General features: G+C 38.2%; 1 protein-coding gene across 1 annotated transcript in view; it reads right to left on the reverse strand.

Moving 5' to 3' along the window:
• LOC140356026 (collagen alpha-1(XI) chain-like) overlaps positions 1 to 27,310 on the reverse strand; it is a 196,153-nt gene that overhangs the window by 35,732 nt on the left and 133,111 nt on the right. The window contains exons 38-45 of the mRNA XM_072440716.1: positions 25,391 to 25,444; positions 22,826 to 22,933; positions 22,260 to 22,349; positions 18,236 to 18,289; positions 10,812 to 10,919; positions 9,891 to 9,998; positions 6,321 to 6,374; positions 5,278 to 5,331 (exon numbers count right to left, since the gene is read on the reverse strand). Of these exons, the coding sequence (XP_072296817.1) occupies positions 5,278 to 5,331; positions 6,321 to 6,374; positions 9,891 to 9,998; positions 10,812 to 10,919; positions 18,236 to 18,289; positions 22,260 to 22,349; positions 22,826 to 22,933; positions 25,391 to 25,444 (630 nt within the window). The remainder of the gene's footprint in view (positions 1 to 5,277; positions 5,332 to 6,320; positions 6,375 to 9,890; positions 9,999 to 10,811; positions 10,920 to 18,235; positions 18,290 to 22,259; positions 22,350 to 22,825; positions 22,934 to 25,390; positions 25,445 to 27,310) is intronic.

A 27,310-nucleotide genomic window follows, 5' to 3' on the forward strand; every position in this document is an offset into this window, starting at 1 on the left:
CATTTGTATTGTGATTTTAATACATGTTCTTTATTGTTTCGTATATAGCACTTTTAAATGCTTTCGGCATGATTTGAGCTTCACACGTACATTTGAATGATTCATTGATGGATCACTAGCCACACTTTCAACAGCCGGATGCGCTCCTGTTGATCGAGCGACCGTATTGGCTTGGACTCCATTGGATAAAGGGTTGGCGTTATCCAAAATGACATAAACTATTATAATACCTCTATTTTGGGTAGAGAAAATCCCTCTCCCCTTTTCCCCTACATCATCACAGTTTCGCCTTGAACCCTTCTGCATTCACCCGGCGCTGGAGGCTGCCTCTCGTCCCAGGACTGGGGCTGCGGCGAGACTTTGAAGTGCTGACACGCATTTGAACTGAGGAGCTCACAGTTTGTCAGCACTTCTGTGGAGTCCCCCCCCCCCCCCCGTCTCACCTCGCTCCCCCGCCCCGCCCGTCTTACGCTCGATCCCCCGCCCCGCCCGTCTCCCCTCTGTACCCGACGCCTGCAACTTCAACCATGAACTCAGCATCTTTCACCTTTACGCGCCGCATCACAGACACGAAGAAGTGAAGAAGTGAGGGGCAGGTGTAAAGGAGAGGCTGCTTTCACTGGGTTTTATATATCATAATTCATAATAATAATACATTTTTTTGGCCTGGATCTGATTTGTTCATGACAGTGTGAATGGATCGAATGATATTTTAACAAATGTGACCAAGGCCTCTTTCATTTGTGGCACTAAATCTGACGCGGGGCTGATCTTTTGTGACTGCACTCGGAAAAAGTCACAATTGGCTGATGTTTTTCACTAGTAAAAAAAAAAATATAAAAAAATGATACAATAAAAAGTGACAGAGAAGCTGGAAAGTGCAAATAAAGAGAGGTTTTGAACTAAACTTGGTATTCAGGGAAATAAATATATAAACTTTTGCCTATCTATGATGAAATATAACTACACTAACTGCACTATGTACCTAGTATATTTCACAGTATGCCATTACATATTACATATTTTTCTCCATGGAGACTTGTAGATGATGCCATCCATCCATTTTCTACCGCTTGTTCCCTTTCGGGGTCGCGGGTGACTGGAGCCTATCCCAGTGACTTCGGGCCTTAGGACACCCTGGACAGTGGCCAACTTGTCACAGGGCTGACACAGAGACATTACAGACAGTTCACGCTCACATTCATTCACTAGGGCCAATTTAGAGTCACCAATTTTTGCTCCATCCAGAGAGATCATGTTGGTATGGTCTGGGAATCGAACCCACGATCTCCTTCTTGGGAGGCAAGAGCGCTAACCGCCTTTGCCACCGTGCACCCTAAGGACGCCAAAGGAGAATAAAAGCATCAATGTAACTGAATAAATTAGAAGAGTTTAATGCCATACTTTGGAAAATTCCATGAAACAAACCTTTTAATTGATTTTTGTAATGTTTTGTAATTGTTTTCCAGGCATAACAGATGGAAATTAGCAGTAAACTGGCATAATTACACACGTCAAATGCGTTCATCGATATGCATTGTCCAAATAAATACATAAATAAATAGAATTGATCTTGATTTATTTTAAGTAAAAAAAAGAAAAAAACGACTCAAAGCCATTAAGTCACACAAATAGTACACATATTAATACAAAAACACACTATTCTATGATCATTCAAACATGCTGCATTTTACTTTTTGAAGTGTACATCTTTTACATCTTAGTGTTTTTAATCCATCTCATGTTTGGGAAAAAGTGTGTGTGGCTTGTTTTCAGACACATTGGGCAGGGCATTCATAAAACATTTTAATTATTCCTCACTCAACTTAACGCGTGTGATATTTTCCCCAGTAATAGCCTGAAGAGTGATGGTGCCATTGCAAACACCGCCTCCTTAAAGATCTTCTGGCTTGAGTCGCAGAGATGAATGCAAAGCTCATTACACTTCAGCTAAAAGACTTATTGGCTCATTAGCTCCTTTTCCAATACAAAACTGACAAACATTTCCTTCTGGACCGGGAGGCGGGGCACGAGCGAGAAATCTAAATTGAGAAATGTAATATTGGTGGTAAAGAAGAAGCTATAGGTGTCAAAGAGTCAGCATGGGGGGTGGACACTTCTCATGGGATATTAAATGAAGAAGAAGTGAGTTGTTTATAATATTTTAATCAGTATACCTGTCGTTCTGCACCTTCAGATGTTTTATTATTTGATTTATGTTCAACTCATTCATGGAACATTATGTTTTTCTCCCGTAGAGACATAAAGATCATAAAGAAGCACCTACACGCATCAAACTTGGACGGATCGTAGTGAAGGATTTGTTGAGATCGACTGTAATTTTAAGCCTGATTTGTTCAAGTTTTAACTCCAAAAAAGGAGGTAAAATCAGACTTTCGATGCCGGTTAGGCTAATAGTCCAAAATCTCTTCTGTATATATATATATAATTAGTTTAATATGTGCACAAAATGAAGCAATAAATCTCTTTTTTTTTTCATTTCAGATTAATTCATGTGCAATTTTTGAATTAATTACACATAAAAACCCTTATTTATCAATGGAAACGGCATTTGTTTCCCCCCATCGTTTATGCAAGTAAAGTAAAGTTTAAAATGTATATCTCTAAATGTAAGATTTGTTTTTCTATTCACCTACAGCGTCTCGTTTCAATGCAAACAAAATAAGAATATGGAGCATATCGTCTGTGATAAAAGTGTAACGAGTGCAGTTTTCGGCTTGAATTTACAGTCGATTCACTTTTTACTTGAATGTTTGGAACGTCTGGTTGGTCCCAGCCTCGATCAGACAGTTAGCTCCAGCTTTAGCGTCACTCGCACTCTTACTGTCGCATACATTTTAATGGAGTGTTCGCCACCCGCTCTGTCTCCGTGCAGCTGTTATTTCTCTGCCTGGAATGTTCCGCAATATCACAATAAACTCTCATCCAGTTGTGGAGTAACCTGTGATTTAATACATGCAGGGTCAATGTGTTTAATGCCATGCAGTGGGACATTTCAGGCAAAGTAACTACATCATTGAAACCAGCAAGCGGTGGTCCCCCCCACGCCCATATCGCACCGTTAAATCGTGTATTTCACTGATTTTAGTCGTGCTTTTGCTTTGTTTCTCTGTGTGTTTCGTTTTATCTCAAGCAACTTCAAGTTTAATCTAAGTTTTAGCACATATATGATGGATTAAAACAAACAAACAACAATAACCATCAAGATATGAACTTTTGTCGATATTGCCCTCCCCAGACAAACCCCGAGACGCAGCCAAACATCAGTTAAATAATTAGCATTGCTGCCGGGGTGTGCTGCCTCCTGCTTACGGCGGATACGTCTCAATGTCGCTTCCTCTGGCTTCCTCGCAGCGCTAACTATGCTAACGTGTTGCATCTGGGGCGTTGGGGGAACAAGACTTTTTTGCTGTTGTGGTAATGGGGGAAGAGAGAGGGCGGCGTATGAGGTCAGGTTTTAGCTCGTTCATGAGAAAGTCTGTGGGACGGATTCGACTGGTAGTTTTTATTGTTTTTATTTATTTGTATATTTATTTATTTATTTATTTATTTTTTTATTTATAGTTTTTTTGTTTTTGTTTTGTTTAATCTTTATTATTTTTCTCCTCCATCCCTTGTTGGGTAACAGGAGGTTTTGTCTATGGGAGTTTTTGTTTATAGGAGATCTTCTACTGAGAGTGTTTTTCAGACTTCCTATAAGTGATCTGTTCTTTTCTTCTGTATCTACCTCTGTATCTACCTGCGTTGCAACAATGAAATTTCCCCATGTGGGAGAATAAAGGATTATCTTATCTTATTATTAGATTATTATAGGCCAAAGATGTGTGTAATTTCTACGAGGAAGAAAGGTCCAAACGGTCTCCTCATTGTTGTTTTGCTTTTTAAAATGTTCACATGGTATTTATGAATAACATGATACTGTTTCCTCATTTGCCATGTAGTATTACTGTTTAATCTTTGTACTCTCTAATTTGAATCTATTTTATATAGTTCACAACGAGCACAGAGTTGTAATGAGCCCGGTTTTACAACAGAAATGCTCAGAACGAGTCTGGGAATGACTTACGGACCTCCAGATGTCCATATTTGACGGCCACAGTCTGAAACGGAGTGCTTTTTGAGGCTCAAAGGGAGAGGACCTCGTAAACAGGATTAATAAAATGTAGATTAAACTGTATTTGGTCTGATCAGAGTTGAATCAAAACTTGCTTAACCCAGCCTAACATGGCAAAGTGTTTATTTTTGCTTCATGTTATTCCTTTCATAGACCACAGCCTTTTTAAACTACTCGAGTACCCTATTGAATTGCACAACGTGTCTTTGAACAGTCCTCACAGTAAAATTATGTCTTTAATGTGCAGCTCATATTATTGCCCCTTGCCCGTGTCCAAATAAACAGTTTATATGCGCCGTGCACTAAACACCAATGTATTATACGCTCATTATCAGGCAAAAACTTGAAATGTAAAATGTAAAATCAATGCCTAAGTAGTAAGTGAGGGTTCATTTAGCATTCGAGTCACACCTCCGCACAGCCAAAACACGTCCCAGCGTTTTCATAAAAGCATTGCATTGTTCAGACCCATTATGACTTGGGCTGTTATTAAGAGCAATTCAAAATCATCAAAGTCATTTGGATAAAATAAAAAAATATATTCAATAGTGTTTTTATTTGCACAAAAAACTGGTGTAAAAGGCTAACTGCATTGTTCTGATAAATTAAGCTCAAACAAGAACTATTATTAAGAGCTCAAAACACTGTTGCTGTTTTGCATTGAAAACATATTAAATATTCTGCTACAAAGACAAACTTGGTGGTTTATTTAGTGTGGATAATGTATATTAAAGGAGACATATAATGCTTTTTGTTACAAGCATTTAATATTAAACTATAACAATTTTGTTCATTGTAAACAGTAATATTAATTAAATAAGATTTGTTATCAGAAACTCGTTCAGTGACTTCCTGTTCAAAACTATAGAAATGATAAGCCCCGCCTCTTAGCAGCAGCAGATGATTATTTACGTATTGTAATTGTTGTTGAAAATCACTACAAAGACATTTTTCAGCCATAACTTGTCAGATTTCTTTGAAAAATCACAAATGGAGACAGAGTTGTGTCAATTTTGCATAATATGTCCCCTCTAAGTTTTTATTTTATTTGTATTTATGTATGCTGGTAAATAGAAATACATAAATCAGCTTTTCATCATGAGTAACCATTACTATTATTTGAGAAATGAGTCAGTACTTACAGCGGGACCTGGAGCTCCAATCACACCCTGAAGACCACCAGGACCTGGGGGACCCTAAAACAGATCATGCAATTAGTCACACAGTCTAATGAAAGACACATATACCGTATTTACCGAACTATACGTTGCACCTTTTTTCATAGTTTTGGCCGGGGTGCGACTTATACTTATACTCTGGAGCAACTTATATGTGATATTATTTGTTATTTTCACACTTGCAACTGCATTTCATACTCCAGTGCGACTTATAGATGTTTTTTTCTTCTCTAATATGCAGTTTTTGGCTGGTGCGACTTATACTCCAGTGCGACTTAAAGTGCGGAAAATATGGTATATTGGATTTACCACTCATGAACAAATTATTAAAAGTTACTGCTGCTAAATATGTACTTTCACTTCATCGTGAACAAATATACGACCAAATAATACTTTTGATACATGTATATTGTTGTATGGTCATTGTTTATGCTCGATTTCCTCTAATCACATGCACGTTTCAGAATAACAATAAAAAATACATTCATATCCGATGCAACTTTAACCTGACATAGTGATCTGTAATAACCTTGCTGACTTTCCATCTAACATCTAAAGATAGCGACAAGAAAAAAGCTAAACTGAATACCAATCATTTACCGTATTTCCCACACTATAAAGCGCACTGGATTATAAGACGCACTGTCAACGAATGGTCTATTTTCTATCATTTTTCATATATAAAGCGCACTGGATTATAAGGCGCATTAAGCAAAATCTCTTACTGTCGCACTGTCGTTTTTTGAGAAAATTGAAGGCTTTTAAGTGCGCCTTATAGTGCAGAAAATACGGTAAGTTCTGGGATTTTGAGAGACAATGTTGGCGGCACAGCACATCCCGGCCCCCGAGGGAAACATTTCATAAACGGTAGAATAATTCAAGACGTCCTCATAACGCGGCGTAATGTATTCAGTTAATATTCATCACCTTCCTCGCATAAAGACAGATCATTTAAAACTCGATGAGTCACGAAAAGGCGTCGAGTTGAACTGAAAACAATGACTCACGCTTTCACCCTTGTCTCCCTTGCCTCCCTTCTGCCCGGGTCCGCCAACGTCACCCTGGAAAAGAAACAAACAACACGAGATTATTCAGCACAATGGACTGTAGGGCATGTTTGTGGGGTCATTAGTCAGCAGCTCTCCACAAAGTTGATAGGTAGCAAGTAGGATCATTTGTACTTTTACAGGTGATTGTACATAATATTTGATTCATCCTTCAATGCACTTAAAGGGCTTTAGACTACACATTTCACTAAAATGTCCTGAACATTTTGCCTGTTTGTCCCCAGTTTTGATCGTTTTTGTAAAGTTTATAATTGTACTTCCTGGTTGGACATGAGCACAAAATATGACATAGGTAGAGGCAATTCCACATCTGTTACCTAGCAACTATACTGTAAACAATCCATATAAATTACACAACAGTTATAATTTTGACAATAATACCTTTATTTTTTTTAAATCATCATTTAAACTGTCCAAAACGTGTGTCAGTTAAGTATAAACTGTGTGTGTTTTCAATGGGACGTCACACATTGATGACATCACAGAGGGATTCTGTTTCAGCTCTACTTCCTGTACTTTTAAACTCATATATATATATATATATATATATATATATATATATATATATATATATATATATATATATATATATATATATATATATATATATATATATATATATATATATATATATATATATATATATATATATTATTATTATTATTATTTTTTTTTTTTTTTCACTTAACGGATGTAAAACTATGATGAATATTTACCACAGGTTCTACACCACCAAACTATGTGAGTAACACCAGAGCCACGTCATAAAACATCACATGTGTAGAAGTGTTAAGAATTACAAAAGATTACAGAATTAAATCGTAATTAAATTTAATGTCACCAAAAATACAGTTTTACAGTTACATTTTTAGTTTTATTTCATCAAGCACTACAACCTCGTCCTTAATTGGTGAACTTTACAAGAAAATTGAGCTGGGAGTTAGTTATTACCAATAGGCAAATGTAATGACACTTGTAAACAACAACTATGTCTCTGTGTCTACAAAACATTTTTACGTCCTGATTTTATTTTAATTTATTTATTCAATTTTATTTATTTTATTTTATTTTATTTTATTTACATCAGTACCAGGACGTGTGCGCAGACATTCTAAACACATAATTCCTGGAGGGTCTTTATTAAATCAAACTTTATTTGTATAGCGCTTTACAACAGCAACACCTGAAAGTGTTTTCCACATATCGTACATGGCATTAATTACATCCATCGTCATGGAGACAAGCAGCAAGGAGACGCCTCAAGTTTTTCAATGCATCTTTCATGGAATAAAGAAGGCCCCATCAGCCACAAGTCTTTAATATGTTTAAGTGTCAGTCGTACCTGTGCAGGACAGTAAATACTTCCCTCAGATCCTAATATGATTGGACCCCGGGAAAGAGAACCTGTTTGGCAATTAATTGATTGGCGTCTCTCTGGACACTCCGCCACTGTGATTGACAAAATGCCCAGAGGAGACGTGACCAGGGTTTGGAGACTGATTTAAAATAATGTATTATGTGAGACTGCAAAGTGTTAGAAGTACGCACTACTCTATATGTTGGTGTATTTCCTCTTTGAATAGATTTCGAGTGTTTTTTATATTCTCTTTCACTGTGGATTGGAGGCTGAATGTATCCAATGCTTTGAAGTATTTATATATAAAGGCTTTAGGTCTTACAGAATACAAGTAGTGACTTTTTTTACATTATAAACTTGTTAAGTTTGTCTATTATCAAGTTTTTAGTTTCTAGTTGCAAATGTGTAATGACACGTGATGTTATTAGTAGGTTAAATTACGCTTATTTGCACTTGAGCATTGAATTCTTAACATATTGAATTTTTAAATATTTTTACGTTAGGGCTGGACAATAATGTCAAAAAAAAAAAAAAAAGAATAATGTTTTTATTTGATTTTTAAATATGTTTTACAGTAAGGCTGGACAATAATGTCAAAAAAAAGAAAGAACAATGCTTTTATTTGATTTTGGAATATTTTTTACATTAGGGCTGGACGATATGTCAAAAAAAATATATAATAATAATAATTTTTGTTGTTAAATTTTGGAGTCAATTGTACTTTGTGCTGAAATCTAAAAAAAAACGCTTTTCAGTATAGATTTTCTGAACTTAAACAAAACCTAACCCTAACCCAGACTTTTAATTAGTGCTATTTTAAAACATACAATCAATCTAATTAGTACAAAACGCATTCTTCTAAACTCTAAGTGACTGTTAAAAACACACAATCAGAGCATTCGATCTCGATTCCTTTTTACATTTTCTATTTTAATGTATATTTATTACTTACACATATGGCCAGGAACAAAGACCCAATAAATAAAGTAAAATAGGATAACAAAACCAGAAGAACATACAGTATTATCTAATGATCAGTAGGTAAATGAGCTAAATCTACTACTGACAGAAGGAGCTGAAGTATGATAAAAGCAAAAGTATGTCCCAAGAACTGTATATTTCTTACAGTATTTAAAAACCTGGCCGAGACTTTTCACTTTTGACACTCTGAAAAACAACTTTCTGGGTCTTTGGAGTTTATTTGGCGGATGAATGCGCTGGACGCTGTGGGGTTTCGCACCTGTGTCATTTGATCCCGGCGCTTCCCTTTGGTCTGAGCTAAACTCGAGTGTGAAAACCACAGCTTGAGGCCGTCAGCTCGACTTTGGTGCAAAGAAGAAAGTCTTCTCCCCGAACAGACGGAGCTGAAACATCTCGGGGTCGTCTCGCGGTGATGAAAGCACTTTTGAACTTATAGACGGAGATTAACGCGGCGACTTTGGCTCGATTACGAACGAGAAAACAATAGAGTACGACACGCTTTTTCTGTTTTTCTATATTTCCCTCAAACTCTGTGTGTCTCCCTTTGTTATTTTGGCTTTGTCCTACATCCGAACGAACATCGAATATACAACGACGCTAAAAAATACTTAAAATAGTGGTGTAAAAGGACTGCAGAATAAACCAGGCCAAACAGACAAAAATGTGGATTAAATTGACATTTTCTTCAGCAAATGTTTGAACTGCAGAGGAACCCGTGTGCCACAGCTCCACAGTTTGAGAACCGCTCATGTAAAAGTATCATGGGAACTCAATTAGTAAAATCAATACATTCGTACGGCCATATATTTACAGTACTATCATAATGTTAAAGCATTTTGTCTCTGTAAAGATACTACTTATGTATTAACCCACTTAAATGATCTATTTCATCACTGTCTATTTTTATTTTACTTATTTATTTATTTGACTGGTTTTATTATTTTGGAGCTAGTACAATCAAATTGAGCACTTATTATGCTGTTGTGTTAGTGCAGCACGTCAAAAACTCTTATGTTTATAAAATGTGCTACATAAAAAAGTGTATTTTAATGTAGATTTGCAGTTATAGTTGTGCCATACACGTCTAATATTATTTTTTGACACGATCCTTAGACTTTTACTCGTTTATACTGAGGGAAACGCCAGTGCGACATTGACCGATATGACTTTACCTTGTCTCCGTCCTCTCCGGGGGGCCCCTGAGGACCTCCGGGACCGGGCAGACCCACCGGCCCCTGGATTCCGTCTCTGCCAGCGGGGCCCATCGGACCCTTCTCTCCCTGGACACAGCGACGAGCAAAGCAAGTTAAGAAGAGGTCACTTCACGTACAGGGAAGAGCTCAACATCCTGGTAACTTTACGGAACAATCTTTTACACTTTGAACTCACAGACAAATTTACACTTTTACACATTTAGATAACGAGAATAGATAAAGCAATAATTAGATCTGATTGTTGGTGTGTTTTTACAGGCTCAAGACAAATCTGAGCATCAAAAACAAAGAAGAGAAAGAGAAAATACAATGACATTTAAATTACCGTATTTTTCTTACTATAAGGCGCACTTAAAAGCCTTTAATTTTCTCAACAAACAACACCGCGCCTTATAATCCAGTGCGCCTTATACATGGATTCATTCTGGTTGAGTTTACTGACCTCGAAGCGATTTTGTGCGGTACACGTTTTGTTTCGCTTAATGAGCCTTATAGTGCGGGAAATACGGTAACTTTCAATCTTTTACATTTTCTCTTTCATTTTTTGTCTTTGCTACATCAGTTTTCCCTATTTTTTTGCATTATTATATATCATTTGTGAACAATCAGAAATACATCAAATTACTCCGGTGTAACTGTTTCTATGACATTTCAACAACTCCACGAATCAAATGATGGTCAGATTTACGGCGAGCATGTAACCATAGCTACGGTGTTCCCAAAATAACAAACTCCTTCCTGATAATTGGCCCTGGATTGACTATTTTACACAGAATTCTGCCATAAAATGTAATATTCAAGAGCAGTTTTACCCTGGCCTTAATCATACTCAAACATATGGACAAACACAGACTTCTTTAGACTTTCATAAGCACTCACAGGGCCGCCCTTCTCTCCAGCCGGGCCGGGGGGTCCTTGGGGTCCGTTGCGTCCGGTGGTTCCGATGGGACCTCCGGGACCCGCAGCTCCTCTCTCTCCCGGAGAACCCTAAAATACACGGCTACAGTATGTCAGTGGAACAATACAAACCGGAGATTAAAGGGCGTTTACAGTGTTTCTACAGATGATGAATGACATGAACTGACAAACAACTCGTCGTCACGGAAATATAATAACTGTGTAAGACATAATACATACTTAGGCAGTTTTGTGCACAACAAACAAATAAAAGTCCTTGTTTAGTCCCAGTTTGGATGTGGTGAATGTGCAAACGTGACCATTTTCTTTAGAATGACTGAAAAAAGTGTTATGAATGTAATTTCTCGTTGAAAATATTGTTCTAAATTCAATATGAGAGGATAAGCTTGGGCGATGTGCGACAAAAATGAATTGAGATTTCTTCCCATTCACTTTTTCTTTTCAAAAACGGACATAAACAAAACATTTTTTTTTACCAGTGCCATTTAACACCAATAAAAGCCCAATTTCTACCTCCAAAGTCCTAATTCTGATCCAAATCACACACTTTTACTGACATAGAATTAGTTATGGACCCAAACGAGATTAAAAATGTAAGTAACTGCCCCGCCCTATGACAGGATCTCACAGACCTGCATGGACAAATACATACAAAACTATGAACATGAACTTGAGGGAGCCTTTAAAGTACTTTAACGTCAGCACTCATAGGACAGGGGCCCGTCTTTATATTAAAATACTCCATCTTCAAGGCCTGAAGACGAATCCCATGGCCTGCCTCTCGACGCGCCAGGTGAGCTCTGCGTTTACCGTGCGGGGGCCACATTCACAAATGAACCTAATGGCGTCTTTGATCTGGGGGCCGCTTTCTCCGGCCTTTTATCCGGGCAAGGTCTGGCGTCTGCGTTCACACAAATATTCACCTGGATGTACGTGTATTCTCCTGACACGCCGCTGCTTTCAATCAATCCCTGTTCATGTGCAAACGTAAAGTACTGCGTGTGTAAACTTCACCATCGCGAGCATTGATCGGCTTCACATCTTTTAAAGAAGTCAGAATTGGACACAGAGGCACTTTGCGATATATAATCTTAATATTTTTCGCTTGTTTATTTCAGATGTCAAATGTTTCTTGGTTCTTTGAGTGTTTTATTGTGCGCTCAGACCTTTTTGGCACACGTTTTACACAAACTAAATCAAATATATGACTAATTAACAAACTGAAAATGAATATACATGTTGAACTTCATTATTTGTCAGCGATTGGATTCACAAACGTGCAATATTAAAGTGCCCCCGACAGGTCGGATGACTTGTACTAAAACGGAGTCAATATAAATATAGTTTGAATTTTTTCTTTATATTTTTTTAGATTTTTAACACAGAATAGCACATTTTTTAGGTTTTTTATTTCACTTCCTGTTTGTAATTGATGACATCACACTAGGAAATGACCCAGCAAACACTGGGCAAAAACTCATCTAAAGTCACTATGTTTTAATTTGACAAATAAAGATATATGAGAGTGACTTTATTTTGTTGAATTAATGTTTAGAGAGTCAAAAAAGTTGTTTCTTTTGTGTAAATTATGCATAAACTTTGACTGGAGTGAGTGTCCCTGGTGTGATGTCACTTCCTGTCATTTTTCCACAGATTTTTTGACTTTTCTCCACAAATACCTGCCTGATTGGTGTAAAACTATAATTATATGTACAACAGGTATAAAAACACCAAGTAAAGTCAAAATTAGAGATTTGTAAAAACCTGTCATACGTCACTTTAATCTTATGTCTCAAAGTCCTTTCAAATGACACCAAAAAATGCCACTTTTCACAAACAAAAAACAATTCATCCTAATTTGTTTTTCGCTCACAGAGGCGACGTTGAACCCCTTCCAAGTTCGTGATTGATGTGGATGAAATTAATTAAAGAGATATTAATCGTAAACTTCATCGAAACATCTGCGTTTTGTCAGTCGAACGGGGAATTTCACCATCACACGACGTCATCTGTTGTGAAACGCCGCGCAGTGAGGTCGCGTTTGACACTTGGCTCGGGCGGAGTCTTGGCAGCGGCTAGAGACTTTCATTGTCTGCCACAGTTTGGTGTAAGAATGTGAGCGCAGGCGCCTCCTCCAGGACAGCAGCAGCGTCAGGACAATGAGTGACCCTCCATGTGCATCCGCGGGAGGATTCTGGCCGAGCAACTTCACCCACGTCAGAACCGACCAGAGCAAGTGTGATATGCAAATGGGACAATTTTAATGGGATGAATATTTAAAGTGACGTTTTGTGACAGTTTTTTTTTACGATTTTCTACTTTATTTGGCGTATTTAAACCTGTTGTAGATTGAAAATGATAGTGTTGCATCAATCAAGCAGATATTTGTAAAGAAAACGTTAAAAATGTGTAAAAAAAATGACAGGAAGTGACATCACACTAGGAACACTCATTCCAGTCAAAGTTTATGCATAATTTACACAAATAAACAACTTTTCTGACTTTCTAAACATTAATTCAACAAAATAAAGTCGCTGTCACTTATCTTTTTATGTCAAATAATAAGAATAGTGACATTAGATGAGTTTTTAGATGAGTGTTTTAAATTCCTAGTGTGATGTCATCAATTACAAACAGGAAGGGAAATTATAAACCTAAAAAAGGTTACATTTTGGTCCTATTCTAGTAGTTTTATAGTCCTGATCTAGTACTTTTATAGTCCCGTTCTAGTACTTTTATAGTCCTGAGCCAGTCCTTTTATAGTCCTGATCTAGTCCTTTTATAGTCCTGTTCTAGTACTTTTATAGTCCTGTTCTAGTCCTTTTATAGTCCTGATCTAGTCTTTTTATAGTCCTGTTCTAGTACTTTTATAGTCATGTTCTAGTCCTTTTATAGTCCTGTTCTAGTCCTTTTATAGTCCTGATCTAGTCCTTTTATAGTCCTGATCTAGTCCTTTTATAGTCCTTTTATAGTCCTGATCTAGTCCTTTTATAGTCCTGATCTAGTCCTTTTATAGTCCTGATCCAGTCCTTTTATAGTCCTGTTCTAGTCCTTTTATAGTCCTTTTCTAGTACTTTTATAGTCCTGATCTAGTCCTTTTATAGTCCTGTTCTAGTACTTTTATAGTTCTGTTCTAGTCCTTTTATAGTCCTGTTCTAGTACTTTTATAGTTCTGTTCTAGTCCTTTTATAGTCCTGTTCTAGTACTTTTATAGTCCTGTTCTAGTCCTTTTATAGTCCTGATCCAGTCCTTTTATAGTCCTGTTCTAGTCCTTTTATAGTCCTGTTCTAGTACTTTTATAGTCCTGTTCTAGTACTTTTATAGTCCTGTTCTAGTACTTTTATAGTTCTGTTCTAGTCCTTTTATAGTCCTGTTCTAGTACTTTTATAGTTCTGTTCTAGTCCTTTTATAGTCCTGTTCTAGTACTTTTATAGTCCTGTTCTAGTCCTTTTATAGTCCTGATCTAGTCCTTTTATAGTCCTGATCTAGTCCTTTTATAGTCCTGATCCAGTCCTTTTATAGTCCTGTTCTAGTCCTTTTATAGTCCTGATCCAGTCCTTTTATAGTCCTGTTCTAGTCCTTTTATAGTCCTGTTCTAGTCCAGGTTTAGTTTGGACGTTTCCCTTTTACTGTATCAAAAGTAACTATGATACGTTTTTTAGTTTTCAGCTGTTGAAGATAAAGTAAACACTGTAAATCTTGTACAAATCTTTGCTTTTTACTCTCTTTTTTTTCTAAATTAAACCGAGATTTCTCTTCCTACCGTGCTTTGAAATGTGATATATCTTCTCCACGACTTATCAGACACACATTTAGTTCAAATACTTTCTAAAAACTGTCACCGCAGCCCTTCCATCATCTTTCATCCCTCTCCTTTTAAACATTTTTTTCTCCCACACATGTCATTTTCAGCCTCGGAAATGAAAGAATCTCCCGACCCAGAACCCAACTTAAGAGTCACATTCTCTCTATTTCATTTTCTTCTTCTTCCTGCAGAGAGTCTCTTTGCCTCACACCGTCCTCCCCGCGGACGCTGTAACTCAGGCAGCAAATCGATGGCGGAAAATATCAGATCTCTCGCGAGCACCAACTTTTCCTCTCCGATTTCAAAACCACTTTTCAAAGTTTTAAAACAAAACGACAGGTGGAAAGTCTTTTGAGCGATGGATCAAACTGCTAAAAGATTCTTATTTAGCGAGCGAAATGGTTAGTTACAGATGGATTTTTCGCCGCTCGTTGATCCGGAAAATGACACGTGTGGAAGTAATATGGTTAAAAGAGAAAGGATGATGTAATGATGATGTAAGGACATAGGGGGTAGGTGAAAAGTGGTATTTCCTGAGCACTCAAGCCTCAGTTGTAACAGAATACAGGATTACTCCAACACACAGGAGCTATTTGAAGTAACACAACAATAACATGATTAAAGTAGTGCTGCAAGCCAAATATTCTGGAAAAGTATCAATATTGCAATATTGGCTGATGCAATAATCAACACTGTAACAAAATACATCACAATAACTAAATACATGTTTAATTTAATTTAGTTTTTGTTAAGGAAAATGTTAAAAACAAATTATTTATGTGTTTTTCAGGTTAAGGCCTAATTTAGTCTATATTATGCTAAATCAACTCTAATGAACTTTTAATATTGTGTTTTGTCACCATTAGTTTACACAAAGTTGCATTTTGATTGATTGATTCATGCGTGTTTGAGTAATCCCGTATTGTCCTGAAACTGAAGTTCAAACCTACCCCCTATCCCCGCCCACATCACTGCACTTTGAAAATGTAGGACCCCTTTTGCCACGAATAACGAATTTGCACGAATAAAAACATGTAAACGTCAATCTGCTGCTTGTTGTGCTGAAATGCCACTATGAAGAGGCGGGGCTAGTAAGGAAGTCAATGGACCTGTTTCCTTTTTTTAAGGCATTTTAGATCGATATTGGGGTTTAAAATTAGCAAAATTATGATCTATTTATGCTATGGTTTGATATGAAGTACCTGGAAAAAAGCTAAATATGTCTCCTTTAAATCATTTTCAAAATCAAGAGAAAAAATATGATATAGTGTGTTGAAATATCCCAATAATATCGATATCGCAGTACTTAACAGCTGTATTGCATATCACAATATTAGAGGATTATTACAGTATCAAGCTGCCCTAGATAAAAGCTCTGAGAAGTTTTTATTAAATTTATTTCATCTGTTAAGTGCCGTCCCAGATCAGCTCATGATTTAAGCTTTAGAAAAATGACCATGAACGAACTTAATTCCCAACCCTCCAATTTGGCCAGGGGAAGAGTTAAAAATAAAACAAAAAGAAACGCATCCATTTTTTTCTTCATCTCCTCGCACGTCGCGCTGCATATCCGATGTCATCTAATCTTTGCGCCTGAGCCGGGGTTATTATCGCGGGCCCACGTTTAACGCTTGAACAAAATGCCGGATGGTTCAAAGCCGGCCGTCACTCAAATCCTTCTCGATGCGGACGCGCCGCCAAAGCTCTGGAGAGCGGCTTTCCACGCTATTACATTTAAGACTAAAAAAGAGGGAAAGGTTATTTGAGTATCGCCCTTTCAAAGCTCTACACTTGACTACATAAAACGGCAAAAAAAGTGTCCACAATATGGCATTCGATTCGAGTCATTTCGGGAACAACGTCCTTCATTGAATGTAATTAAGACAGATTCGACCCAGGGAGAAATGCTGTGCAATTATCAGCAAAATGGCAAAAAAAAAGAGGTTTGGAGTTAGTGTGTTCTCATCTGGCTGAGCTTTACAGTTGCTATGGAAACTAGGCTTGGACAGGGACCAATCGCAGAAGATGAATGAAGAGGAGTGCTCTGGTCAACGGAATATTTAAAAGTCAAGTTTCTGCGTAATTGCTTGCCACATTTGCCTAATATCGTGCAAATGGCTCTATCGCCGCGTCTGTGGGGTCCTCGGGATGCTAATGTTTGTGTGCTTTTACCTGGCAAAGTCGTGATTCTAAAGTCACCGATAATGGCCATGCCTAATAGAGCTAAGCCGTAAGATTTATCGTTGTTAGCGTTTTCTCGAAAGCTAACCGTTCTTTTAATTTTTTTTAAACCGTTTTCCCTTCGGCTAACGCTGTAGCGGTAATGAAATCAATAATGGCGCCGCGTCTGTTGCTCTTATGATATGGCTGACTGACAGTAAACCCATAAAGCTAGTGACGTTTAGCCAAAGATCTCTGGATGGGATTCGCTATCAGATTTTCCTTTGTTTGTAGCTTGTCACCGCGTAAATCAGAGCGCACGATGACAAAACCGCTAAAGTGTCAGACTCACAAAGGGCCCAGCCGTTTGTTTGTATTCCAAAGGGTTCAGAAACGGCTTCGGCTTCAATTCTTGGTCGTGATTGCCGGGGGTTTTAGGACAAATCAGGCCTGAGCTTAAGGAGTTAAACGCTACACTGATACGCAGTCGGGCCGCAGCTTTTGACTCGAGTTCCCGAGTAATTTCTCCGACTTTTGCCATCGTTTGTGTGCATTTTTCAACTTGGAGAAACATTTTCCGACAAAAACGAGGCGAAGGCCCTATCTCGCAATGCTGAAACAAATAAAACCCAGCCCTAACCATTGAAGCCAACGCCGGCATGATCGACAGCAGCAATATCTCTGCATTTCCTGTGTATTTTTCGGATTTTAAACCTTAACTTTGTCGCTTTGTATTTAGTGTCTGCGTGACAAATGACACCGCCTTTAGAATAAAAGAGTAACGTCGTTTTCAAAGGTTGTAAAGTCACAGATATCTCTACTCAACATGAGCGTAAGATAATATTGAACTACAGACTTTGAACTATCTAAACATAGAAAGAAAATCAATCACTGCAGAATTAGTGAGTGATTTGACTGTCCAAACAATTCAGCCCAATTATCCGTCCATTTCAACCAAAAGATTGACATTACCGCTGCAGATATGAGATCGACATGGAAACTGTGCGTTCTCGTGCTTCCAGGACACACATCGTTTGTGTGCAGTCTTGTCACATATTGTTGTGTAATGTCGTCTCCTCTCCCGCCATGTCAATCTTTAATGAACACAATCCGATCCAATCAAAGACATTCATGGGTTTCAGGCTTCAGGTTTACTTCCTGATTTGAAGGATTTGACATGGCAATGGTTCTAGGTTGTTACAGCAATTCAAATCAAATATTATGTCTGTTGAATGGGGAAATGTCTTCACAAAATCCTTCAAATCGGGAAAGAATCATGTGCCTGAAACGATGGACATTTGCCTTGGCTTAAAAAAACAACATAAAAACAGTCCGTGTAGTTGTGAAAGTCTGTGTATTTGCATGGTTTGCCTCCAGCAGCAGACACGAGGGGGCACCTGGTAATGGCGTATATACTCACGAGGGGGCCGGGGGGACCCTGAGGCCCTTCTCCTCCCTTCAGACCGCCTGGACCCTGGAACAACAGGAAGGGACAGAGTGAGGGCGGAGCTCGACAGGAGCAGCTCAAAGTCAAACACGCAGCGGTGATCACAGCGGTCGGACGACATCGAGAGACGGCCAGAGGTGCCGAATACTGAACGAGCTCGACGCCAACGACACGGGTCAAGGAAATGTGTGGAAAACAAGAGTGTTTAAAGGATAATGTTGAATTGTTAAATTGTAATTGTGGGTTCTTTACGAAAGCGCAATGGCCAAGTTGAAAATTCAGTTTCTGTGGTTTTATTCTGTCTCAAAAATTGGAAAAAAACCCTGTGCTATTTACAAAGTGAAAAGAAGGGTTATCTGGACAATGCTTTTGAAATTCAGACGTTTCCGCAAGTCGTTTTCAATCTGAAGACACTGTTGGGAGGAGCTAGCGCACATACGTCCTGCTCTTGCTCCGCGCTGACTTCGTTTAGCTAATGGCCCAGTTTCAAGTCGTTCCCAAGCCTAGACTCAACCTCACTGTCCAATTATTCTCGACAAATCAAACCATTATTTAGACGAAGTTATCGAGAAACGGGAAGTCGCTCTGATAAAATCGACATCTGACCGCAAACATGATATTTCCTACTTTATCTGTGACAATGCCACAATATTGATAAATTGTCCTACACTATCCATACACTAGACTCTATTACATGAGCTAAACTACACTATTTGAATGTACAAACATGATTTTCAAAACTTAAATCCACCTCAACTTCACTTTTGTTGCTGAAAACCAAATGTATGCTAATGATGTAATGCATAAAGAAAGACTGTTTATAATACTAATGCAACGCCCGATTGCAATTTACATCAAATAAAACTGTTCAAAGTGAAAGATGACAAGGTTTTTGAAGGTATTTTCGATTCATCGCCGTCACCTCGATGGACCCCGGGACACAAAGGTCTAATATGGAAAACCCAGAGCCGCCGTGTGAGCCGTGTCACAGTAATAACTCATTTACAGCGCCGAGCCAGAGGGAACAGACGCTGCCAAGTGGACTCTCCACCTCCGCACATTTTAGCATTGTGCATTAAATGGCTGGACGGGCACTCTTTCTGGACACTAAACTTATTTATTAGCTTGTTTATGGGCGCCGTGTGTCTTGTCTCGAACCAGAAATGACGTCCATGCGACAGAGTGAGGCTGTAAATCTGTCTCACTGTCTGCAGTTGTCTTTGCAAAGTTTGGACAGTAGAACTCTTTGGTGTGAATGAACGGCTCTCGGGTACAAATGCTTTAGAAAAACTGCTTTTCTTGGAACCGATTATGACCTGGATTAAACCTATTTTAGACCTGATCTGCTCTTTACTTTTGGTTCTGAGCTGGTTGGATAATAAACCTTAGATGCCTCTAGTCTTATTTCTGTCAGTATTCATGAGTCATGAAATACTTGTTGATACACTTTTGAGGACAGAATCCGCTATGTCGTCTGCTTGCTGTGGATTTTATGGAAAAAACGTCTCAAAAGAGATTCTTAACATTCCCAAAGACCCTGTTTGTTGCCAGATATGGAGCGGCGCCATCAGGAGAGTACAGCGAGCACTTTGTTTCTGGAACTGTTGGTAGTTTACATATTAAAGTACTAAGTTAATTGTGCGGCTACGCTAATAAACGCTATGAGCCGACTAGCAGACTTAGCGTTAGCATCATTCCCTCCTGTCCAGGTGGTCAGACTGTCACATTATGATGAAAAACCACCACTAATTTAACGATTATTTACGATTACTGGGATCATGATCGACTAACAGTGAAATTGTTCTTTTTTTTAAACTTTTTTTTTCTCATTGTCTGACACGTTCCTCATGTTTGTGACGAGCTTTAGCAAAATCAAACTTTCTGAACGGCAAAATAGAAACAATGTGAGTTAAAGTACTTTACATTAAGCTGTACTTTTTTATTATTATTGATTTAATTAAAGACAAACCAATGTATTAAGTTAATAATTCCGACTGCCCGTGATCAGACACGAAGTCCGCACAGACGAGGACGAGGTAGTTTGATGTAAATGTCAGCAAAAGCTTCTTGTGGAAAGTTTTTGCTGCTTTTAGGTGTTGTCGGTGACTCGGCAGGCAGTTGATGAGGATCCAAACCCAAAACTTCTGTCTTCTCGAAGTTTTTTTACGTGGCTTCATGACTATCTAACGACGAGACAGACTGCAACAGTGACATCCTCAAAACGGAGACGAAACCCTTTTTCTTTTTAATATACCGTATTTTCTGGACTATAAATCGCACCCCGGCCAAAACTATGAAAAAAGGTGCGACTTATACTTATATTTATACTTATATACTTATACTCCGGAGCGACTTATATGTGATATTATTTGTTATTTTCACACAACTGCATTTCATACTTTTTCTTCTCTATTATGTATTTTTTGGCTGGTGCGACTTATACTCCAGTGTGACTTATAGTCCGGAAAATACGGTAAATGTTTATTTATTTTAATTAAAGAACAAATACAAAAACAAAAACCCGACCAGAGAGAGAGAGCGAGCAGACAACACTGATGGTTTCTAATAACTTGTCTGACGTTCTCACAAATGATCTTTCCAAAAACCCACTACACTTTCTGCAGTTGCATTTGGTGAGAAAACCTCGGTCCCAAAAATGTTCTTTATTGTTTGTGAGCCGCTCTTCCATTTCTCAGGGCGAGTGGGAGTCGTTGTTGTGTGCTTTTGAGTTATTAACAGAAAAACCTCTCTCTGTTGTGACCTGGGACAAACTTCACAATAAGAGCAGTCGTAGCTGTAGGCGCCGGGCTCCGAACACCAAACTAACTTATTCACTTCCAACTTTCGCTCGCTCCACAAGTGTTTCGTTGGTGATATGCTATTTTGTTCAGGCGGCAGGTAATCCGAGGCCAAGAGGTAAAGTAAGAGATGTCCTCGTACTGTGTGAACGTTCTTATGTAAGTGTGTGTGGAGCAGTTTAAGTGAGTTTTATCTTTAACAATATTGTACAGATTTCATGTGAGTTGAACGGTTCTTCTCGCCAATACACATTTTATTCTATTTCAAAATCTAAATCTATCTATCCAGACAAAGAATATAGCATGCCGGGATGTCATTTTAAAAGTTAAAATCTTGGAGAGGGATTAAATTATGTATTTACCGTATTTTCCGGACTATAAGACGCAGCTTTTTCACAGTTTTGGCCGAGGTGCGACTTATACTTATATTTGTACTTATATACTTATACTCCGGAGTGACTAATATGTGATTTTTACACTTGCAACCGCATTTCATACTCCAGTGCGACTTATATATGTTTTTTTCTTCTCTATTATGCATTTTTTGGCTGGTGCGACTTATACGCCAGTGCGACTTATACTCCGGAGAATACGATAATATCTTATTGTTGGGATAAAAGTGCATTTTTTGCGTGTTGACCATTCACTAACAATGTACGCAAGACACAGGTAAATCCATAATCCAACTCTAAGCATTTGAATCCATTTTTTGGTATGTTTTCGGCTCATGGTCCTTCTTCTCTGCTCCTTCGCCCACGTCCTCCCACACCGACCCCAACGACCTCTTTTCACCTGCGACTTTCACTCGTCAGCGGAGGAAAAAGTTGACTTAACGATGAGTCACCGGCTGAATCTCGATAAAAGAACTCGAGGCTCCTCTTCCCGCAAAAGAAATAAAAAAGTAAAAATCCTATAAAGTTACACGACACAACTGCAATCCACCAAAACTCCCAAAACAAATATCTCCAATTATTTTGTCACTTTTTGAGCCTGGCACGGATTATAATTGTCTCTGTATAACTTTAGCCTCCGCCAGCTTTTAGCCGGCCGCCGTGCCAGGCCTGACATTTGGTGCAACAGCCTGTAGTTTAGCCTGGTCATTAGGGTTTGGAGGCGGCATATTGAAAAGCGTTAAGCGGCGGACACACTGTGCATGTTTTGGGCGATTTGTGTAATTGACTTGGCGTGTTGAACGTTACCATGGCTCCTGGGAGACCCCTCACTCCCTGGAAGCCCCTCAGACCCTGGGGACCGACTTTGCCAGAAACGCCCTGAGGACCTGGGTCTCCCTAAATGGCAGGAGAAAAGAACAGACGTTAGTGGTATAATACAATAGCTTAATAATACAATAGCTTAAGAAAAGAAAGGAAAAAAAAGACTAGATCACCTGTTGTGCACACGTGTTACGCAATATTTGTGTTGTTATTGACCTTTAAACATGCTTTTCAGTATCTTTGACTTAAAAACGTATGATGTCACCAATTAAAGACATTTGAAACTGAGAAATTAAAACTGTGTGAGGCTTCACGAGAGAGGACCTTGTGAATAAACATGTTAAATACAACTCCAGGCATGTTTTTGATGGGCGAACAGTGTTATAACATGGTTGAAAGCTCCAAAAAAGTCCATTTGACTTAACATGTGTGCTATAAGAAGGAGAAAAGTGAAAAACAAGTCGACAAATGTAAAATAAAAACATCGACGTCAGAGTAATTCAATAGATTTTCTAAAAAAACACATCTTCAAATGAAGGTCTAGTCTTTACCTTTCCTCCCTCTTTGCCGGCCGCTCCAGGCAGACCCTGTTCACCGGGGGGTCCAGGGGTTCCCGGGTGTCCTCTCTCTCCGTTGGGGCCAGTCTCGCCGGTGGGACCCTGGAGGAGAACGGCATCAGCAGCGTTAAACAATTACTATTGTTAATGACTCTTTTTATGCAATGTGAGGAGTCTTCAAAATGTATCAAATGTAGACGCTTCTATCTCCACGGATACAGAGGATCACGTGACGAGACGTTTTAATACCAACTATACCAGAGGCGCCCCTTTGTAGATAATGTAATACAAAAAATATAATGTAATGTAATTAAAGAAATATGTCGGTGTAATCCCTCATTCGTCCAGGCGTATTCCATAGTAGAAAAAGCTTCAATTGTAGTCATCTGGACTCAGTTTGAAAAAATAGACGTTTCGACTCTCATCTAAGAGTCATTGTCAATAAAAGAATTTAGATCGAGAACTCCGATATTAATACTGTTCTGTGGTAAGACCCGCCCATTGGGCGGAGCCTTCCTGAAGTAGCAAGAGTTGTTTGTTTCAACAGAAACTCCCCCCTTGTATCTACCGAGCTAGCCTATTCAGAATTTTAATGGGCTATTAGAATCCTCTTTGTCTTTGTGAGACCCTGGCTCAACCACCCTGAGTACCTGATTAGCATCTAAATGTCCTTGTCCTGGTCCTCTACCTTTCCAGGGGTTCAGTATACCATTATAGATACCAGGAAAAAACAGAGCAATGTAGTTTACTCGATCCAATGCAGTGAAGAAAGCTGTAAAGAACGTTACATAGGTGAGACGAAACAGCCTCTACACAAGAGGCTCTATCAGCACAGAAGAAATACAAGTTCAGGACCACAGAGCGTCGTGCATCTCCATCTTGAAGCCTCTAATCACTCGTTTGAAGACGGTGAGGTGAAGGTTTTAAGCAGGGAGAAAAGATGGTTTGAAAGAGGAGTCAAGGAAGCTATTTTTGTTAAAAAAGAAAGACCTTCTTTAAACAGAAATGGAGGGCTAAGATTCAATCTGCCTGGTATCTTTAATGGTATACTGAACCCCTGGAAAGGTAGAGGACCAGGACCAGGACATTTAGATGCTAATCAGGTACTCAGGGTGGTTGAGCCAGGGTCTCACAAAGACAAAGATGATTCTAATAGCCCATTAAGATAAGATAAGATAAGCCTTTATTGTCCACACATGGGGAAATTTCATTGATACAACGCAGTAGATACAGAGGAAAAGGACAGATCACAGAATATAAGAAGTTTAAAAAAACACTCTCAATAGAAGAACTCTTATAAACAAAAACTCCTATAGACAAAACCTCCCATTTCCCAACAAGGGATGGAGGGGAAAAATTAGGATGTCCGCCGGGACAACGTGACGATCTCCGGGTAAGACGATGGTTTTCCGCAGTTTCATGAGTTCCTCGTTTGTATAAACGCACCGGCGCCGATCCATACGGCGGCTGTGGCCGAGGAGCGCGGTGGGGCCGGTGGGGCTAGCTCAGAGCTAGCGCACATCACGACGACACAACGAAAAACACTCAATAATCCAGCCGAACAAAGTCGAAACAAGTTGAATTAAGCGATTCCAGCGCGTGTCCCGATCGTACAACTAAAGTAGAAAAAATATTTACAAAATACAAAAGATAAAGCACATAAGTGTGAAAAAAGTGTGAAAAAAGAGCGGAGCGTTGCACCGGGCTGCCAGCTGGACCGGCGCCTTTGTGACGTGTCAAGATTCTGAATAGGCTAGCTCGGTAGATACAAGGGGGAAGTTTCTGTTGAAACAAACAACTCTTTCTACTTCAGGAAGGCTCCGCCCAATGGGCGGGTCTTACCACAGAACAGTATTAATATCGGAGTTCTCGATCTAAATTCTTTTATTGACAATGACTCTTGGATGAGAGTCGAAACGTCTATTTTTTCAAACTGAGTCCAGATGACTACAACTGAAGCTTTTTCTACTATGTAATTAAAGAAAGTAAAAAACAATCCCTATATTATTTTTTCGTCGTAGTTCAGAACTTTGGGAACTGGCGATTGCAATTTAAATGTGCTTTATAAATAAACCTCGACCTTGTGCCTTGGCCAAGGATACAACATCAGGAAGTTCTTTTGGAGAGTTGATAAAATGATTAAAAAAATGTAGCTGCTGTTGTGTTCTAATTGTGTATTTACTGAAACTTTGTAGAAAAAGGTTCAGTTGTAGTCAAAAGTTTAAATAATGTCATGTAATGTAATGTAACTTGTGACCCCCACAAGTGGAATATTTTTAGTGTCAAAATGTGTTGGCTCAGGTTTAATTGTTGTTTCACACAAAACATTGAAAATCAAAAAACATTTAAGAAATTATAAGTGATTTTCTGCATTCTGAAATAAAATAAATAAAATAAATAAAATAAATAAAATACATAAAATAAATAAAGTAAATAAAAAAATATAAAAAATAAAATAAATACATATAATAAATATAAATAAAATAAATGTAGTTGAATAAAAATAAATATAGTTAAATAATGTAAATGTAGGCAGAAGTAGAGTGTACAAACGCTTACCATCGGTCCGACTACTCCACCAGGTCCTGGAGGTCCAGTCTTTCCTTGGAAACCCTGAAAAAGTATTTGAAATGGTAAAACACTTGGCCAATAAAGGTTGTATACCACATTTTCAGAAAGTGATGTTGAAAGGTTTAAAAGACGCTGTAGGAGGCCACAGGTGAAGTCCAAAACAAAAGTGAACAGAAAGCTTATCTCTTTAAACTGTTATGTGTCTCTGTGGAACAAAAAGTCAGGCTGTTTACAACACAGACCCTTTTCCAAGTTATAGCTCTCATTTCTTGTTCATATCTCGTTTTCTGCGAGTTTCAGTGACGTGTCAACTCTGCAACAAATGCCCATGTTCTACACATCTTTCATCTGAATGAGCGGAAACACAATTGTACAGTATTTCCACAGAGAACAACTTTATACTCTGGCTTAGCTTTAGACAAAACTGTACTGACAACTTTAAATTGATTTCTTCCACTGCAATTCACGGACTGTGGGCAGCGAATTAATAATGCAATGGAAAGCAACGTGTGTCCAAAAACACTGCACAAGTGAAAATACAAATAATTGGAGTGGGAAAATAGATGGAAAAACACAAATTAAAAACTTTCTGTTCCATTTTATCCCTAGTTTTTCATCCCTACACCCAGAGTTCATAGAATTTTAACAGAAATACCGACTAAAATGTTTTTTGTTGTCGTTAAGCCTAAATAGTCTAAAAAAGTGGCAATTAAATTAAGATTAAGAGTTGATTATTATCATTTGTGATGTTTTTTTGAGTTGTTTCGAACACAAAATGCCTGTAATGATTCGTTTTTTACTAAATCTGACCAAGATGAAGCTAAGGGGAGGACGTCCTGATGGAGTTTATTGGCAGGTTTTGGAGTCTGTGTATCGTCAGGGCAACGATTATGCGATTACTAAATTAGTTGACAGTTATCTCTATTATTACTTAGGTGTGATTAATCCATTAACTTGTTTCAGCCCTAAAACATGAATTAATATTAAAACTAGCATCAATAGACACTCATCACATGAACATACCAACATTTGACTTTTCCTACATGGTTTGGGAATCTTAACAAACAAACTAGATTAAGTATTAAATCAACTACTACAATGATTTGTTAAAAATGACAATCACTGTTTAAAGATTGATAATAATCCTGAGTAAATCCTCATTTGTCCAAGAGTCGTCCGAGGTAAACTTCCGGACAATGTTGTTGAAATAAAAATAAGTGTTGAATATTGAGCCTTTCCCTTGGCATTGAAATTTAAAATATTTAAATATTTGTGCAAAAACTAAAGTGAATGGATCATTGTCTGTTGCATTGTTGGCAATTGTGCTGAATCTAATTGACAAACTGGGAAGAGCAGCAGAGCCAAATAACATTGGCAAGAACCAGCGCGACACTGAGGGGAAAAAACTGAATCACTTTTTTAATTTAGTTGACAAGAACGACAACTAATCCGACACACGACGCATTTTGTTCATATTTCACGAAAAAATCTTTCATTTCAGTCAAGATTACCGTATTTTCCGGACTATAAGTCGCACCTTTTTTCATAGTTTTGGCCGGGGTGCGACTTATATTTATACTTGTATACTTATACTTATACACCGGAGCGACGTGATATTGTTTGTTATTTTCACATAACAAAGTGTGACTTATATATGTTTTTTTTTAAGTTATCTGTTTTTTTATTATTATTTGCTGCCCTACTGCACCTACTTTGTGTTGCAACACTGGAATTTCCCTATTGTGGGACAAATAAAGGCTTATCTTATCTTGAATATGTTTTTTTCTTCTCTATTATGCATTTTTTGGCTGGTGCGACTTATACTCGCCAAAGTTACACATTTTTTCGCCTCATTAAAAACGATGTACCGTTCAAAACTTGGACTTCTTTCTGAAGTTTAACACAAGT

The sequence above is a fragment of the Eucyclogobius newberryi genome, unplaced genomic scaffold, assembly GCF_026437365.1.
Source record: "Eucyclogobius newberryi isolate DKJ021-1_F unplaced genomic scaffold, fEucNew1.0.hap1 SCAF_12, whole genome shotgun sequence".
Taxonomy (NCBI): Eukaryota; Metazoa; Chordata; class Actinopteri; order Gobiiformes; family Gobiidae; genus Eucyclogobius; species Eucyclogobius newberryi.